This window comes from Ammospiza nelsoni, chromosome 1, assembly GCF_027579445.1.
Source record: "Ammospiza nelsoni isolate bAmmNel1 chromosome 1, bAmmNel1.pri, whole genome shotgun sequence".
Lineage (NCBI taxonomy): Eukaryota > Metazoa > Chordata > Aves > Passeriformes > Passerellidae > Ammospiza > Ammospiza nelsoni.
The window spans coordinates 55557982-55575671 of record NC_080633.1 but is presented as its reverse complement, the minus strand read 5'-3'; the positions used below and the strand labels follow the sequence as shown (position 1 = coordinate 55575671).

The window sequence follows — 17690 nt, the reverse complement described above, 5'->3', positions numbered from 1 at the left end:
TTAAATATTAATTTTGTCTCCACAGACTCTTTTTACATCAACCCTGAATACCTTTCTTCTGTTTGGTTTTGTTTTTTTTTTAATTGCAGGCTTCAGGGTTAGTTGAACTTTGGGAGGAGTTTTTGCAAATACTTAAACCTAAAGGGCCATTGAAAAGCTGAAATCCTCAGTAGATCTGGGAATTCATTTGATATCTCAGTGCAAAACTGAGAGGTAGCAGCCCCATACACAAATATAAACCAAGTAACACATTTTTATCTGTGATTTCTGGATTCTTTACATTCAGGTTCTGGATTCTTTACATTCATATCGACAAGTCGATATGAAAGTTCTGCAGCACGTTTTTCCAGTCAGGTACCTAATATCTGATAATGTGCCTACTGAACCAGAGGAAGTCCTTCTGCTGATTTTAATAGGTCCATAAGCATATTCATCCCTGGATCTATACACAGCACTTGCAAACAGTCAGTTTTGCAGTTGCATAGATAGTTTTCCTATGTGAAATCACTGCAGTTTCGGAGACAGACAAGTGACAAGACACACTGGGTTTATGCAGCAAGAGCCAACATTTATTGGAGGGCATCCTCTTTTACAGGGGCTTTGAATTTCCCACTCTTAAATCTGTGATTGATTAAGGGTCTTAACTCTGCCCAGCTCACTGGCCAATTGTATGGGTGCATTCATGGTTCAAAGGGATTGGCTGAGGTCCTCTGTTTGAACTTGAATCCAGCCTATCAGTAACACACCCAGAGACTTGTTTACTTCCATTATCTAATGAACTAGGCTGGTTGAGTTGGTGTCTGTTATGCCAAATTATCTCTGCAGCTATAGACCAGCTATGGCTCTGACATGAAATTACTCACTCTTCAATAATACAAATAATACACTTATAAACTTCAGTAGAGTTGCAAGCTCAAAGTCTGGAAGTCATGCACACTCTCCTTTGTCTTTTCAGACAGGCTTGGGTTAAGTACTTCAATATTGCATCCTAAAACATCACATTAAATCATTTACCTGCTTATCATATACAGAGCCATGCATAAGACAAAAGAGGTCACAGAGAAGTGTTGTCATAAAAAATGTTAATCCTCCAGTAAGTCAGAGAAGGAATATATATGGAAAAAAAGCAAAACCAATCTTCTGAGGAACTGACCAGATAATACTGGAAAATACTTTTTCTTCATAAATAATTATTTCATTAAAATGGAAACATTTTAATGAGGAAGTTTTTGACAGACTGGAATTTTGTCCGTTCTCTGGCTAATTTCAAAGGAACAAATGGAAGGAAAAACAGCCCAGTCCACAAACTTGACCTTTCAATTGGAAAAGGACATTTCTCAAAAATCCCATTTTATAAGAGAACTTTTGAGAGCATTCACTTCAACTCAATTAAACTCATAACTTGGAAAAACTTGAAAATTTCTGCAAAATGCACCTGTCACTTCTTTGGCTTCCTATGACTTTTGCTTCCAATTACACACTTCCAAAAAAAACCCCAATTTTAAGCAGTATACACAGAACTCACCTGAGCCAGTTTTTAGGAGAGGAACATAAATTTAAGCCTAATGAATGGTGGCCTTTGAAGATGCCCTAAACCAACATGAAACAAAGATGCTACTTTCTAATAGCCAAACATCAGTCAGAAGCACTCGGATGGATAAGCAGTTTTGTTCTAATGATGGATAAAAGGTAACCTCTTGTCAAATAAATGTATGAAAGACAGACTTCATCTTGGAGCCTTCTTAGGAATAGCAATATTTATTGCAATATTTTCTATCCATGGGGGCTCATAGTCCTATGCTTACAATCTGATTTACTTACCACACACGCAGCTTGTGCAGGAACACAGCAGCTACACAACATTCACAACATCACCTTTCTTTCTTCTTGTACTGTTTGTTTTTGGTAAAGCTGCTCTATTCATTGCCACACACGGGTTGTCAGTGTATATACACAGCCACACAGGATTTTCTCCTTAGCTGTATCTCACATGGAAGCAACAACCCATTCTGCTCTGGTCTTTTTAGCTAGCTTGTTTCTTACGGCTGGAGGAAAGTCCATTTTTTCAAACAAACACCCTCACTGTTCCTCAGATGTCTCAGCACTTTTCACCTGATTCCTATTACATCCTAAAAAGGCTTGACAACTGGCCTTTGCAGAGCCAGTCAGATGGACAAGCATCAGATCAGGAGCTGAAACTGCATTGGTATGTCAGACAACACCTCCCTCAGCAATTTCAGGTTCTTCTTAAAAGACCAGAGAGCTTTTCTCCCACATAAAGTACCAAATTAATGAATACAAGATTTTAAAGGCTAGGGAGATATAAACCTCTGGGAAACACCTACTTCAGAGTTCGCCTCAGCGCATCTTGAGGAAACAGACACAGCTCAGCATCTAAATAAGCATCTACAAGAGTGTCACTAAAAATGTGCTAGTTGCTGCAGGAACTTGATAGAAAAGACATTTATTGTGCTGAGAGAACAGAATGAGGCATTAAAGTCAAATAATAGGTAATAAATATGTTTTTAAGACTAAAAAATATTTGACAATAATAATTGACATAATATTTTGTTTTTCAGTAGTGAATTGCTAGAGAGGAAACCTAGACCAGTTGTGGTCAAAAAAACCAAAGTTTACTGCAAAATATTCTATTCCTATTTCTCTTATGGTTTCAGGTTGCGTCATTAAAGTTACCCATACACAATAAATACATATATTCTTTACACTAAAACACTTTTAAGTATCTTCCTTTAGAAATCACTAATACCACTATCCACAGGGTATAACTGCATGGATAAGACCAGCTTTTGCCATCTCCTATGGCAGCTGCAAGACTCAACACTAGACAATTGTTGAAGGGGAAGCAATGAATCATGTTTCTGTGCCATGCTGCCAAAATTTCACATATTTATTCTTTAAGAAAAACTGATTTGAGAACAGTCATGACTGGAAAGATGAAATGCCTCTCTTCTGCTTCTTCAGTTTCTCCTAACACTGCCTTCACCAGGTCCCCAGCACACTCCATGGCCACTTTTTCCTTATTCTTAATTGCCATCTGTAGTTTCAGGCTAGCAACACTCATACTCCTATGAGAAAACCCAGGCCATCAACTACAACCACATTTGTAGCAATACTAGCACACACCACTGTAGCTGTTCCTACAGACTAGCTCATAATATCTACCACAGAAAGTTCAATCCTCACAGTTTGCTTTGCCAGATCCAGTCTACCCCTCTTGTGAAGCTGCTTATTCTTGCTGGCAGAGGTGGCATCAGTGAGAGGCACAGATTCCCACCAGCAAGTTTCCAGCCACTATGCTGGAGCATGCCCACAACCCTCTCTACTCAGGTATTTCCATGTTGAAGAAAGGCTGATTTTGTTGAAGCAGTTTTTCTTATGTAACAGAGAGGATTTACCTCAAGAAAAGTCAGAACACTAAAGAAAAGGTGGTTGGGATTTCTAAAGGTCGGAAAATCCGTTCTGATCCTCCTCAACACACAACACAGCAACAAATGAGGGGACCTTATCCAAACTAGTTCTAAAACCCAGGATGGCAGAGCACACCATCTCAGCACATCTTATTCCTGAGCAGCATGAACTGCCTATGTAAGAAGGTTTTTCCAAATCTCTGGTCTGAACCGGCCAAGCCACAGTTCATGACCTTTACCCTGCTTACCATCTGTCACAAGCAACAAGATTGCTGGCTCCTTTGTCCAGCAATCCCTTCAGGAAGCTGGGATGGGTTTGCATGCAAACTGATGCAAATGAAGGTGCACATGCCTTAAAGAGATTTATCTGTTAACTGAAGACAAACCTTTTTTCTTTCCAGAATAAATGCATCTTAACTCTTCTTCAATCCAATACAGCATGTAACCCTGGTCTTCAACTCAAGTCACCAAGGACTCCTTTCACTGTAACAGAAACATTCAAAAGAAGAATACATCCCATCTCTAGCTTCCTACATCTTTGCAAAAACTTCCAGATAAAATTAGAAGGCTTTAACATTTTTTTATCATCACCTGCTTCCCAACAGTCCTATCTTATGAATTCACAGTGAAGGGTTTCAGTTTGCCCAGCAGCACTATTTATATTTATTTATATTTATATATGTTTTTTATTTGTGCAGAACACAGAGCTGATAATACAGAGGTATTTTTGTTACTGCTGAGCCAGACTTTTACAGAGCCAAGGCCTTTTCTGTTTTTCATACTGCCATGCTGGCAAGGAAGCAAGGGGTGGCATGGGAGGTTGTGAGGAGACACAGGTAGGGCAGGCGACCCTGACTGATGATGCCATGTAACATTATGCTCAGTATATAAAGTGAGGGGAAGAAGGGGGAAGGGGAGATACTTGGAGTGCAGCATTTGTCTTCCCAAGTCAATGTTATGTGTGATGGCCCTGCTCTGCTGGAGATGGCTGAACACCTGCCTGCCCATGGGAAGTGGTGACTTAATTCCTTAGTTTTCTTTGTTTGCACGCACAGATTTTGCTTCCTGTAAGAAACTGTCTTTATCTCAACCCACAGGTTTTCTAGCTTCTACCCTTATGATTTTCTACCCCAGTCCCTCTGGAGGAAGAGTGAGGGAGTGGCTGTGCTTGGTTACAGGCTGGGGTTTCATATCTTCAGAGCTGGATGCCATCTTTGAACTGGGTAATTCTAATGATTCAAATGCATGATGGGTGCACTCTGTATCAGTAGCTTGTGCAGTTCCTGAGCTCGTAAGAATGCAAACAATTCTCTTGATGATAATGTAATCTGAGTTAACTTCTGTGCACATATATGCTGTAACCAGCACACATTTGAAAGCTTATATAGTGATGAACAAAATTATACCTTGCCATATACAGCAAGGTATAGTTTGAACTCTTAACAGCTTTTGGCTCTAACATGCTACAAATTAAGGAAAAGTGTGTAAGGACAGCCAGTTTATGTAGCAGAGAGCCCTGTGTCCAACTATGTCTAAAAGTAAGATGACGATGGAAGAACAAGACAAGTACAGAGTGGCATTTTGCTAATATATTTCTGCAGCTTTCAAAGACTTTATATTTGCCATTTCACTACTATATACAGTCTCAGCATTTACAGTATCCCAAACAGTAAAATCCATAGATCAATCACATGAAAGCATACCTCCTTGCTTGTTACTTTCATTGCTCTGAATAGTTTAATAGGATTAGCAAATGTTATCATCTTGCTCTTCAATTCTTGCACAATATTTCCCATATAATTTGTGAATATGCTGAATACCACTAGCACTTGCACAGCTTTCTCCACCACCAAAACCAACTCTTTATGCTTTTTCTCTGTTGACTATCTTTTAATTAGGTAGTAGTACTCAGGGCACCATTCCTCTCAGATCTGGGCAACTTACTTTCTTGGTGAGAAAGTCTTTTGCCAGCCAAAGCAGATGATCTTAACAAAACCACCCTATCCACAGGTCCAGTGAATTTTCAAAAAGCTGCAGCAGACTTGAGAGATAAAACTTACCACTGCCTTCCTATAAACTTCCTGTTTATTTCAATTCAGTGTATCTGTGCAGCATTAATCGCTCCCTTTCTGAGAATAAGTCCACCAAATTTAGGTGATTATTTAGACAAAGGTATTAACATAACCTTTCCAACAGTGAAGTCAAATGTTTTGTGCAGATAGTAATAAATGAGTCATGTTTTTTGCTCCTTAAAAAAAATTTGCTTTCTGAACACACTTACCATAATCAAGAATAATGTGGAAAAATTGTGATAGGATTATTTTGCATGAAACACATGGGGCTGGAAAAATTCAAGACAGCACTTGTTTAAAATCAGAATCCATAGCATGTTTCTTGGTAATTTTATATGCAATAATAACAAGAATATGTTTTAGTAAGAGACATTTATTGTGCTATTTCTTAATAACCGAAGCTTACAGAGCCCTTTAGCTAAAGGGCTAAGGAAAGCCCCTACTGTACAAACATTTGACAACATCCTGTTAATTTCAAAAAGGACTTCAGGTTGTGACTGAATAAAGCAAATTTGAGAGCATTTGTAGAATATTATGCTATACAAATGTAGAAACTGTATTTGAATATCCTAAGCTCTTATGACAGGTGAGACTTATAAATTGCCAAGATAACATAAATAACAGCTGTAAAAATAAACAGCCTAATGGTCCAATCCCAACTGCAGCTCTTACTGCAATGGTTACTATACACTGACTGACAAGTTTAAGGATTTGTCCCTTGCTATTTATTCCTCAAATGTGGCACAAAATCCTTCACTAGGTTCTCTAATCCACACAAACACCTATCTAGCTCTCAACAGATTTTGCTCAACACAAAAATTGAGTCAAATATCCAGACTAACTGCAGCCAAACCTTGGACTTTGTAGCCTGTAACCTAACCTGCTCCTAGCCAATCCCCCAAAACATTCATGGGGATTTCAATCCTGTCTGGAAAAGTCCAGAACTTCTCAGACTTGACTCTGGTTCAGTTTTGTCTCCAAGTGCTACTACAGCATGCTGTAGATCTGTATTAAACATATCTGTAACTAGTATTTCTTCTATTTTTGTTGTTTTGTTTGGGTTGTTTCTTTTTTGTCTTTCCCTCTCCTGACCGGCAAGCAAAGCACTTCACAGATTCTCCATCAAATAGCAAAATCTCTGGCACACAAATGAATAACTCTCATCAGCATTTCTGTCTCTAAAAATACTGGGGAAAAAAAAAGGAAACAGAAGTCATGTGATGCTCACTTTTAGTCTGATTTATCCCTACATTGAGTCCAGGAAAAACAGTAGGCTTTTTCCTAGGATCACCAGTATTATAAATGACTCATACCTCAGGCAGGAATGAGTAAAGAAAATTTAATTAGGACCCGTTCAAATTAAAAAGCAAAGGGGGAGAACAGTGCTGGGAGCATAGTATGACTCCTCGGGCCCACCAGAGGCTCAGCTTACAAAGCAGTGTCTCTGCCTTTTATATGTTCAAGATTGCATCAGATTCATTAATATTTGTGAGCAGGCCTTATATGTCCTGCCAGGCCTTTCATTGGTGGAGCTCTTCTTGCATCTTGATTGGTGGTGCCATGCTACCCTGCCAGGCCTTGCAGCAACAAGTGTCCCCCACTCCCTGCCATCTCCCACGAGGGGCAAGCACCCACCCTCCCCTACATGCCCCGGCAGTCCTGTCAGCCAGAGCTGCCCAGCAGCCACCTCACAGGACAAGCAGGATTGAAGGGAGAACAGAAAAGATTCAATACCACACTGGAACAAGAAAGGTATGTGCTGAAAGAATCACCAGCCCCAACAGAGCCTCTCCCCACCACGCTCAACAACTCCTGATTTGTGTGAGCCAACCACCACACCTTACTCACAACGCCGGTCACAAGAGGCAGAACATAAACTTCAACCCTGCTCTATTTGATGAGCTTTATTATCCCAGAAGAAGCTGAAATCAGACACTCATCCCCAAGTTGTAATAAGAAGAATTTGAAAGGAGGAGTATTTAGAAGAGTTTGCAAAACTGCAAGTTGAGAAACAAAAACAGTAGTTTGAAGATAATTTGCCATGTTAGAGGGGTTTTTTGAAACCTTACGCATGACAGAACTTTTCTGCAGGCAGTTTTACTCCTACCATGTCATGAACAGTATTTTATTCTTTTTGAAAAATTACATGTTCCACATTGGTACTTGATTTGAGCATGCATCTTTACTTTCGTTGTCTTTTTCTGCTATTCTATTTATTTTCTTTATTTTTGTCCATTGTGGCTGTTAAAGTGAAGGTGTCTTGCACTTTTTGTGACCAGAGCCTACCACCACAGGAATTCAGATTCTGTGAACATCTCAAGTGATGAGATCTTTTGCACTAAGGGTGACATCACTGTCACCATCTTTCTAGTCTGGATCTAAAACATCTCTGTTTGTATTTTGACTTTCCAATGGCATTCCACATAAAATGAATGGCATACTACTGTGCAAGAAAGAAAATAAAAGTTCACCTACTCACCCAGATAGCAATAATTTACCCTGAAGTTTCAAATCAGCAGCACAGTCATCAGATTGACAGTTCCTCTCAAAAACAGTCTGTGAAAAATAGAGGAAAGAACTGTTAAAACATGAAAAGAGCAAGATCAAAATTCAAAGAAGGAACATGCTTGGGCGAAATAAATGCAAGACCAAAATCTGGGATACAGGGACATATGGTGTGAGTGTTAAAGAAATTCAAGTTGAGGCAAATCTTATCTTTGTCAGAACTGGTTTTATTATCTTCTAACTGAACAAGAAGTTTCATCAAATCCAGACTCTCTCTCAGAGGTTTTCTTCAATCCATTCTCCCTTCTCATCTGACAGAAGTAACTGCTAATACCATGTTTCTGGAATTCTTGTCTCCCCCAGCTATGTAGATAAAAAATTGAAACAGAATATGAAGTATTTATGAAACTATTTTCAGTCCTAAGGATTGCAAGTAAGGAACTCATACAGCAAACATTTTCCCCAGATTTGATATATGGCAGGAAACATTTCTGCCATCATGCAAGCAGTAGAAAATTACAAAGACTGTTATTACGTATCAGCAATAGTCTCACATAATGGAACCGTTGTCAACCTTGTGAACTCTGGTAATACTGAGGAGATGTAACAGATTGATAAAGCTAGGAACAATGAAAGGACAACCTATGGGCATACTATTTAAGCAGCGGTAGTTTACCATGGTTAAACGAGACAGCCACCAGAAAGTGGAAGAAAAGAACAGGAACATGCTCCTTGCATTGAAGAAACCAATATGCCATTTAGATCATGGTTACTTTCATTGTTACTTCCCCCTGCTGTTTAGACCACAGACCAATACCTTTCTAAACATAGGGCTAGACTTTTCAGGCTGGAAGATTCATTCTTTCAGAGGTATAATGCTCTTCATCCTACCAAATATTCAAATACCCAATATGAATGTTGCCAACACTGTTCAGCTAGGAAACCTGACAATCCACTTATCCCTTCCTTTAAATTGAATGTTCCTTTCTACAGGCTTCATGACTGTTATTACCAAAGTAAATATATTTCAATCATAAACACAAGGACAGGAAAATGTGTGCAGGATACACACAACAATCAGATTGGGTTGGAGAGATTGAGAAGGCAAAAAAATGCCAACCATACTGAGTTAGTACATTTTTTAAGAGCTCTGCCCAACTATATCAGGACTGGAAAAAGACTTGAATCTTAAGCCCAGAGGGAATAGACAGTTCTAGTCCTTTGCTTTCCAGGAAGGTACTTGACTAAGCAGGCAGTTTGTTCTCCTTTTTCTAGGCTGTGTGAGCTCACTAAAAAGGAGTGGATGTTTATGAAGTTAATTGTTTTGATGCCCAAATGAATTTTGCCTTTTGCTTTTATATTACCTTAAAATATATTAATAGCTTAATATATAACTATTGTTGTATAGTTATATAGTTCCTAGCTAGCTCCAGTACTTTTCCCTCCCTTTTTCCCTGATAGGCAGGGAAAATACATTCCAGGTGCTCCAAGCTGGGGCATCCAGGGCCCCTAGCCTGTCTTGGTTCTTCCTAGGAGCCAAGTTTGAAACCAGCTCTTCAAGACACATTTTCATAAAAATAGTTTAGCTCCTATCTAAGGGGGGGGGGGGGATTTAGAAAAGAGTTGAACTAAGTGGGAACTACTTTATCACTTCTGTCTCTAATTGGAGATTTTTGTTAGTTATCCTAATTTGCTAAACTTATAAAACTGCTTTTACCCTGTGTGGGGGTGGGCATTTTCTATACCTGCTCCTGGAGGCCTCCAATGAAGATCAGCCTTTATATTACCTCCTATATTAATATTGTCTTGAAAGTGTATTGTTTTATTTCTAAGTTCTTTAAGGCATCAGTTTGATAACAGATATCAAACTGTGCTGTAGGTTGTACAGTGTTTCAAAAGCAGAAAGGTGGAAGGTGGCCAGCTGATCTGGGCTATTTACTTTGATTTTTCATTTTTCTTACCTACCTTTTACTTTCTTAGAATCTCAGAAGTGAAATTCTTTGGGGATTTAGAAACAAAACTTACTCTTCGTCCTTAATAAAGAGTGCCACAATCAAAGGACAAGAATAAATCATGAGACAAGAATTGGCACTAGGCTTCCCTCTCAAATTTCAGAGGTATAGTTTCAAAAGTCCTCAGAATTGATCCTCAAATCACTGTAGTAGTTTCACATAGGAAAGACTGCTGGTAAGCCTCAGAGGAGAAAGGATAATAAACTGTAAAAAAAATTCTAGCCTGTCAGTTTCTCTGTTTGAATTGCAGAAATCTTGGCAAAGTGAACATCAATCAAAGAAATTATCTGTTCTTTTCAAAGTAGAAAATACTGTAAGTACATTTAAGCAATTATTTAATAATCCTGGAATTTTCTTACTAAATCTGTAGTTACCATAACTCAGAAAGAATGAACAAATACTTCATTTTCTAAAATCGCTGAGAATGTATCTCTTCCAGCATATTATGTACAAGAGAGCCAGCTACTTTGAAATGCATTGGGAGTGTTTCCTTGTCATAGATACTCAGGTTTCTACACAACACTGGGTTGGGAGAAAGAAATTAAGGATGCTGAGTTCCAAGATCTGTAGCTGTGTAGGAGTGAATCATTTGCTGAGAAATCATTGTGGAGAATCTTTAACCTGTTCAGGTTTGGGGGAGCTCTCTCACCTCAAAGCAGCTGGCTGGTCTGGATTTCCAGTCCAACAGGCTCCTAGGACACACGGATGCAGGCATAATTGATTCAGCAGCTCAGTTCTAGGTTAATAACATCTGTGAACTGTTTTGCTATTTTCCACTATTTCCCTGGTCTTCCTGGACTCTACTCCACCTTCCCTTTTGATATGTCTTCTACAGTCTTGAGTCTCCAGCTCCTCACAGTCTATTTCCTCCATTTTCTTCTCTGCTAACATGAGCCTTTTCTTCCCCACCCTTCTGACACTTCTACCTTTCAGGTTGACTAATTCCTCGCTGTTTAAATTCCTCCCAAACAATTAAGAAGTAAACACAGTTTAAGGCATCATAGCATTTGTGAAAATACTTGTAGATTGTTACTGTGCCCTTATATGGTCTACTTGAGCTGCAATTTCTTTGGGCCAGAAACTGTACCTAACTGCATGTTGTTGGAGCAGGAGTCCATTCCTGGGATATGGTGCAGAGCCTACTACAGCATTACCACTAATTTTAACTCCAAGCAATCTTTAAAGTGATTGCATCTTTACAATACCAGCTTTGAGGATTTATAGAGGTCTTTAAATATTAAAATTGTTGAAGAAGGTAATCTATGGGTTCTATGTGTTATTCACAATTGAAAAAGGAAGTAGGATGAAACTAACTGTGGAAGCAGCTCATAATTTTTGCCGTTACTGTTACCCAAAGTGAAGAGGAGCAATTCTGAACAGTGGTTTTATGAATTTAATTGTATTCCACTAACATTGTACCAAGGGCCTCACAGATTTGAATATATATAGAGATGGCCAGAAAGCTTCCTTACATAAGAAATACATACATGAAAAAATGAGGAGTACGAGGTGAGGGGTGGAGATCAGGGCAAAAATTGCCATGAGAAACACAGCTGCATCTCTTATCTCAAGAGTTGTCTAGCATTTTCACATGAAAAATAGGTGTTTGTGTGCCCAGTAACAGGGACAGGATAACCTCAATGCTTCTAGGACACATCATCACTGTATAAACACAAAACTAGTGTAAAGTTCATTCTCAGTGAGTCTCTCTGACTTCCTGCTGTCACCAGATGTTCAGCAAACCAGAGACAAAACCCAGCATTGCCAGGGTTCACGATTCCTGTCTGCACTCTCTCCACTGCTGCACAGAACCCAGCCGCTTTGGGAAATTGTTCCAGAGCAGTTCCCACCAAGTCACCAAACCTTCCTGACAAACACAGTTTTCTCAAAGTCTGCATGGCAACTTTTCTAAGTAAAAAAGATTATGCTCCTTGGGTTCATTAATGTGACAGGTATCTCCCTGAGGGGTCAGGAAAGATTTATGGCACCCACGTCCTCCAGACAGTAAGCCAAGAAGCCTACATTAAAGTGATTATAACTGTGTATATACACAATTATACACATTATAGTCATTATAAAAAGTGAATATACACATCTGAACACAATCAAACCTACAGTAAGGAGAGATCTAGAGCTGATCAGGAAGGGAATATGTCTACATAGGGAGATCAGGGTCTCAGAGCAAGTATCTTTTTTCCTTTATCCCTCTTGAAGAGAAGCATAAGTACCAAATTCCACGTTTTGTGGTAAAGGCCAGGGGTAAATGTAAGAGAAAGTAGCAGAGGGATAAATCTCTAGTTCCTGCATCCTAAGCCATCCTAAGCATAAAGCTGCTGGGTATTGGGCATGTAGATATACTCCTTTCCCTTCTTGCTGGTAGTGGACTCTACTGAAAGCTGACGGGAGGTAAAAGAAGTAAGAAGGAACCTGGCTTCAGCCTAATGATCAGAGTTCTGTGCTCTGAGGAAGGTGATCTATGATTTCTTACCAGGCTTACTGAACTGCTTCACTGTCTTTCAATGGCTATCTAAAATTAAACAAACCTATGTTTCTGGAAGTAGAGAAGAGAACAGGAAACATAAAAAATAAAGTATTCTCTGTGCCACTCCAGTCCACAGAAAATACTGGATGTCTTTCAATAAATTAAGGGGGGGGGAAAAGCTTTTCAAAATATCCAACCTACCAAAATTCAGGAAAGCACATGGAAATTTCAGGTTGTAGCCAAACTGAATTATCAAGAGTTAGAGAGGTTTCCAGCACTATTCTTATAAGAGTTCTGCCTATGCTTTCACAGAAAGGAAAAGCAACAGCTGAACGTCAGTATTTGAAGAGAAGGGAGAGAAACAGAATTCTCAAAAGTACCCTTGAAAACATGTCATTTTATGGACTGGATAAGAGAACAGTGATTCACTCTAGATCAGACATTTAGCAGCTTCCTCACACATCAGTCTACAAAAGGTTGAGATGACATCCCTTAAAAATGGCAGAGCTGGCCTTTGGTATTTGAGGATCCATTCCTTTAATTTCATAAACTGTGCCATGGGCTTCTGCAGGAATACCTACGCTATGCAAAATAATCAGGAATAAGAACACAGTACTTCAATCTCTACACTGATTTCCAGTAAATTGTCACCAACCCTGCGGTATGTGCAGAGATGACTTAGCAATTAGATCATGCTAGTAACACAAAACCAATTCAATAAGGGGGCTTGTCATTCTAATAATTCTTTAGTTTTTAGATATTGATGTGATCTGATTATACACGTTATCTGGTGAAGCTGAGTTCCTGGCTCTTATTTAGAAACCAGGATATATGATCCAATTTTCAAATGCTGAGCTATAAGCAACTCTCACTAACTTTTCTAGGAAGTATTTTCTGTTTATAGCTTTACAAACCAATTACATCAATGTGCCTAAGTATCGATACAGGAGCTTAATTTTAGACCTGAATTTATTTTGATTTTAAACCTTCAAGTTGCCTGAAAAATAAAGTTATTACCTACATGTCTACTCACCACAGAAAAAGAAATATAGACTGAGTTTTTTGAGGTATCCCATGCTTTACTATACTACTCATGGAAACAGTCCATTCATATATGCTGCTGAGCCAAAGTGGCTGATTTAAATGCCCACTAGAAGACCAATTATTATTATGTGAAAAATTATTATTATGTGAAAGACATTACAGGATTTCATCAGATGTTCTGACTGAAATGAGAATACATGATTTCCACAATACTCCTAACTGAGTGGTAGAGTGAACACACATGACAAAGGCAGGAATAGTAGGGGAGTGAAACCAATGTACTGGTACTGCATGAGCAGGGGATAAAGGTTAGCTATCAAGCTCCCTGAGCTCCACACAGACTTCATCAAAGCACTAGGTTTGAAGGTGGAAGGGAATAAGACCAGGCTCATTAGGGTGAAATCAGTAGCCCAGCTGAAGTGCACCTACACCAATGCACACAGTATCATATCACACAAGAGAAGCTGGAGGCCACTGTGCAGCAGGAAAGCTATGATGCAATTGCCATCATGGAAGTGAAGTGGGATGACTCACAAGACTGGAGTGATGCAATTCATGGCTACAAGTACTTCAGAAGGTGGATCTTCAATAGGTAAAAACCTGGCTGTACAGCTGGATCCAGAGACTTACGATGAATGAAGCTAAATCCAGTTGGTGGCCAGTCACTAGTGGTGTTCCCTGGGGCTCAGTTTTAGGGCTGGTCCTTTTGAAAATAGTTATTGGTGATCTGGATGAGGGCATAGAGTGTACCCTCAGTAAATTTGCAGGACACATCAAATTGGGTGAGAGGGTTGATCTGCTCTCTGCAGATAGACAGGGACAGACTCAATCAATGGGCTGAGGAAACGAGTATGAGGTTCAATAAGGGGAAGTGCTGGATCCTGCATTTGTGTTCCAGCAAGCCCTTGCAGGCTTGGAGCAAGAGAAGATTGGGGAAGAGTGGCTCAAGAGCTGTTCAGCAGAAAGGGACCAGAGGATGCTCAATATGAGCCAGCAGTGTGCCCAGTGGCCAAGAAGATCAATGGATCCTGGCCTGTATGAAGAACAGTGAGGCCAGCAGGACCAGGGCAGAGATCACCCTCCTGTACTGGGCACTGGGGAAGCCACACCTCGAGTACTGTGTTCAGTTCTGGGCGTGTCACTTTAAAAAGGACATTGAAATGCCTGAGCGTCTTCAAGGAAGGGCAACAAGGCTTGTGAAAGGTCTGGAAAAAGTGTTTTATGAGGAATGGCTGAGGGGCTGGGTTTGTTGAGATGAGGGGCTCAGGAGGGACCTCATTGGTCTCTACAACTACGTGAAAGGAGGCTGTAGTGAGGTGGGGGCCAATCTCTTCTACTGTGCCTGCAGTGGAAATGTCCTTAAGCTGAGACAGATGAAATTCAGATTAGATATTAGTAAAAGGGTGGTCAGGCATTGGAAAAGGTTGCCCAGGACTCTGATGGAGTCACCATCCCTGGAGGTGTTTAAGAACACCTCTGGATCTGGATCTGGCACTGGTGTTGTTTAGTAAACTGATGTTGTTCAGTGGTTTAGGGGTTGCAGTGATAGTACTGGGTTGATTGCTGGACTTGATCTTAAAGGTCTCTTCCAACCTTGACGAATTTATGATTCTGTGAGAGGCAGGGAGAAAGAGTTGATGGTGTGGCTCTGTACATTAAGCAATCTTTCAACTGTCTATCAAGGATAATGATGACAAGGTTGAGTATCTGTGGGTAATAAGCAGGGGGAAGGCCAACAACACAGACATCCTGTAGGAGTCTATTATAGACAACCCAGCTGGGATGAAGGGATGGATGAACTATTCTGTAAGCCTCTGGCTGATGTGTCACAATTGCTAGCCCTTGTTCTTGTGGGAGAGTAACTTGTGGGATGTCTGCTGGAAGCTCAACACAGTGGAGAAGAGGCAGTCTAGAAGGTTTCTCGAGTGTGTGGAAGACAACTTCTGACACAACTGGTGAGTGAACTTAGCAAGGGGTGGACCCTGCTAGACCTGCTTTTTACAAACAGAAGGGCTGGTGGGAGAGGTGGGGGGCAGATGACATTTTTGGCACAGTGACCATGACATAATGGAGTATTCAATTCTTGGTGAAGTAAGGAAGGGGTCAACAAAACCTCCACCTTGGACTTCAGGAGGCTGGACTTTGGCCTGTTCAGGACACTGGTTCAGAGAGTCCCCTAGAAAACAATCCTTAATAAGAAGGGAGTCCAGGAAAGCTGGACATACTTTAAGAAGGAAGTCTTAAAGGTTTCGGGAAACACCTTCCCTATGTGCCCAAAGATGAACTGGGGAAGAAGAACAGCCTGGCTGAACATGGAGCTTTCACTGGAACTTGGGTTTATGACCTTTGGAAGAAGTGGCAGTCAGGAAGGGTATATGAATGTTGTTACACCATGTAGAAAGAAAATCAGACAGGTGAAAGCTCAGCTAGAACTTAATCTGGCCACTGCTGTAAAAGATAATAGAAATGTTTTTTATAAATACATGAACAACAAAAGGAGGGCCAATGAAAATCACCATTCTTTATTGGATGTGAGGGGATCGTAGTCACCAAGGATGAGGAAAAAGCTGAGGTACCTAACGCCTTCTTTTCATCATTCTTTAACAGTAAGGCAACCAGATCCCAAAGGTGGTAGACAGAGACAGGAAGCAGAATTGATCCCCTGTAGTCCAAAAGGAAGCAGTCAGGGATGTGCTGAGCCACTTTGATACTCACAAGTCTATGGGACCAGATGGGATCCATCCTAGGCTGATGAGGAAGCTGTAGAAGAGCTGCTCTCCATCATTTACCATCAGTCCTGGCTAATTGGGGAGGCCCCAGGTGACTGGAAGCTGGACAATGTGATGCACATCCATAACAAGGCCAGAAGGAGGATCCAGGAAACGACAGGCCTGCTAGCCTGATCTCGATGCCTGACACAATTATGGAACTGATCATATTGAGTGTGATCATCATGCCAGTTAGGGTTTTTCTATGTTCTCTGTATTCTTCGCTCATGTATTTGTACCTCTGTAGCCTACTGTACTAGTAGTTAGTTTTCCCAGTAATTTTCCATGGCCTTTCCCTAGACAGGAAGTCAAAACAAATTCCAGAGCTCCAAGCCCTGAGAGGTGCAAAGCCCCCGTGCTATCTTGGTTTTTCCTGGAAACCAAGGCCGAAAACAACTCTGAGATACATTTCATAAACTAAGTACAGCTAGTAACAAGGCGGTGCTCCAGAGAAGGGGCTTGACCTGGGAGGAATTGAATCACCACTTGTCCTCCTAACGGGTGCTTTTAATCAATCATTCTAATTTCCTAAAACCTATAAATATGTACTCATCTCTGTGGGGTGGGCTTATCTGGACATCTTTCCATAACTGCCTCTGAAAACCTTCAAATAAAGATCTGCTCTTATATTACCTCTTTAGTAAAATCATCTCAAGTTTAATTTCCAGCAAGTTAGGAAAATGGCAACGATCACATGGCACATACTGGACAACCAGGGGATTAGGCCCAGCCAACATAGGTTTAGGAGGGGCAGGCCCTGCCTAACCAGCCTGATCTCCTTTTATGATCAGGTGACCCACTTGGTGGATGTGGGAAAGGCTGTGGATGTTGTCTACCTGGACTTCAGCAAAGCCTCTGACACCATCTCCCACAACTTTCTCCTGGAGAAGCTGGCAGCCTGTGGCTTGGACAGGTGCACTCTTTGCTGTGTTAAGAACTGGGTGGGTGGCTGGGCCCAGAGAGTGGTGGTGAATGGTGCTGTAAGCAATCAATGGCCAGACACTAGTGGGGTTCCCCAGGTCTCCACTACTGGGACTAGTCCTGTTAAATATGGTTATTGATGATCTGGATAAGGGGATCAAATGCACCCTCAGTAAGTTTGTGGACAGCAAGTTGGGTGTGAGTGTTGATCTGCTAGAAAGTAGGAGAGCTCTGCATCTAGATTTGGATCAATGGGTTGAGGCCAATGGTTTGAGGTTTAACAAGACCAGTTCGGGGTTCTGCATCTTGGTCACAACAACCCATGCAGTGCTATAGGCTGAGAAAGACTGTAAACCAAACTTTTTCAGCTGAGGAGAACTACAGGGGAATACATCCGTTTTGCTGAGTGGAAGACTCTGACTAACACACTGCCACTTGTCAAGCCATCTAAGCCAAAT

The 17690-nt window shown here is 40.7% G+C and overlaps 1 protein-coding gene across 3 annotated transcripts in view; it reads right to left on the bottom strand.

The window, feature by feature from the left end:
• The window catches only part of ITGA9 (integrin subunit alpha 9), a 209616-nt gene that overhangs the window by 89415 nt on the left and 102511 nt on the right, over positions 1 to 17690 (bottom strand). For all 3 annotated transcript variants that reach the window (XM_059481708.1, XM_059481717.1, XM_059481726.1), the window contains one exon: positions 7980 to 8056. In XM_059481708.1, coding sequence (XP_059337691.1) covers positions 7980 to 8056 — 77 coding nt within the window. The remainder of the gene's footprint in view (positions 1 to 7979; positions 8057 to 17690) is intronic.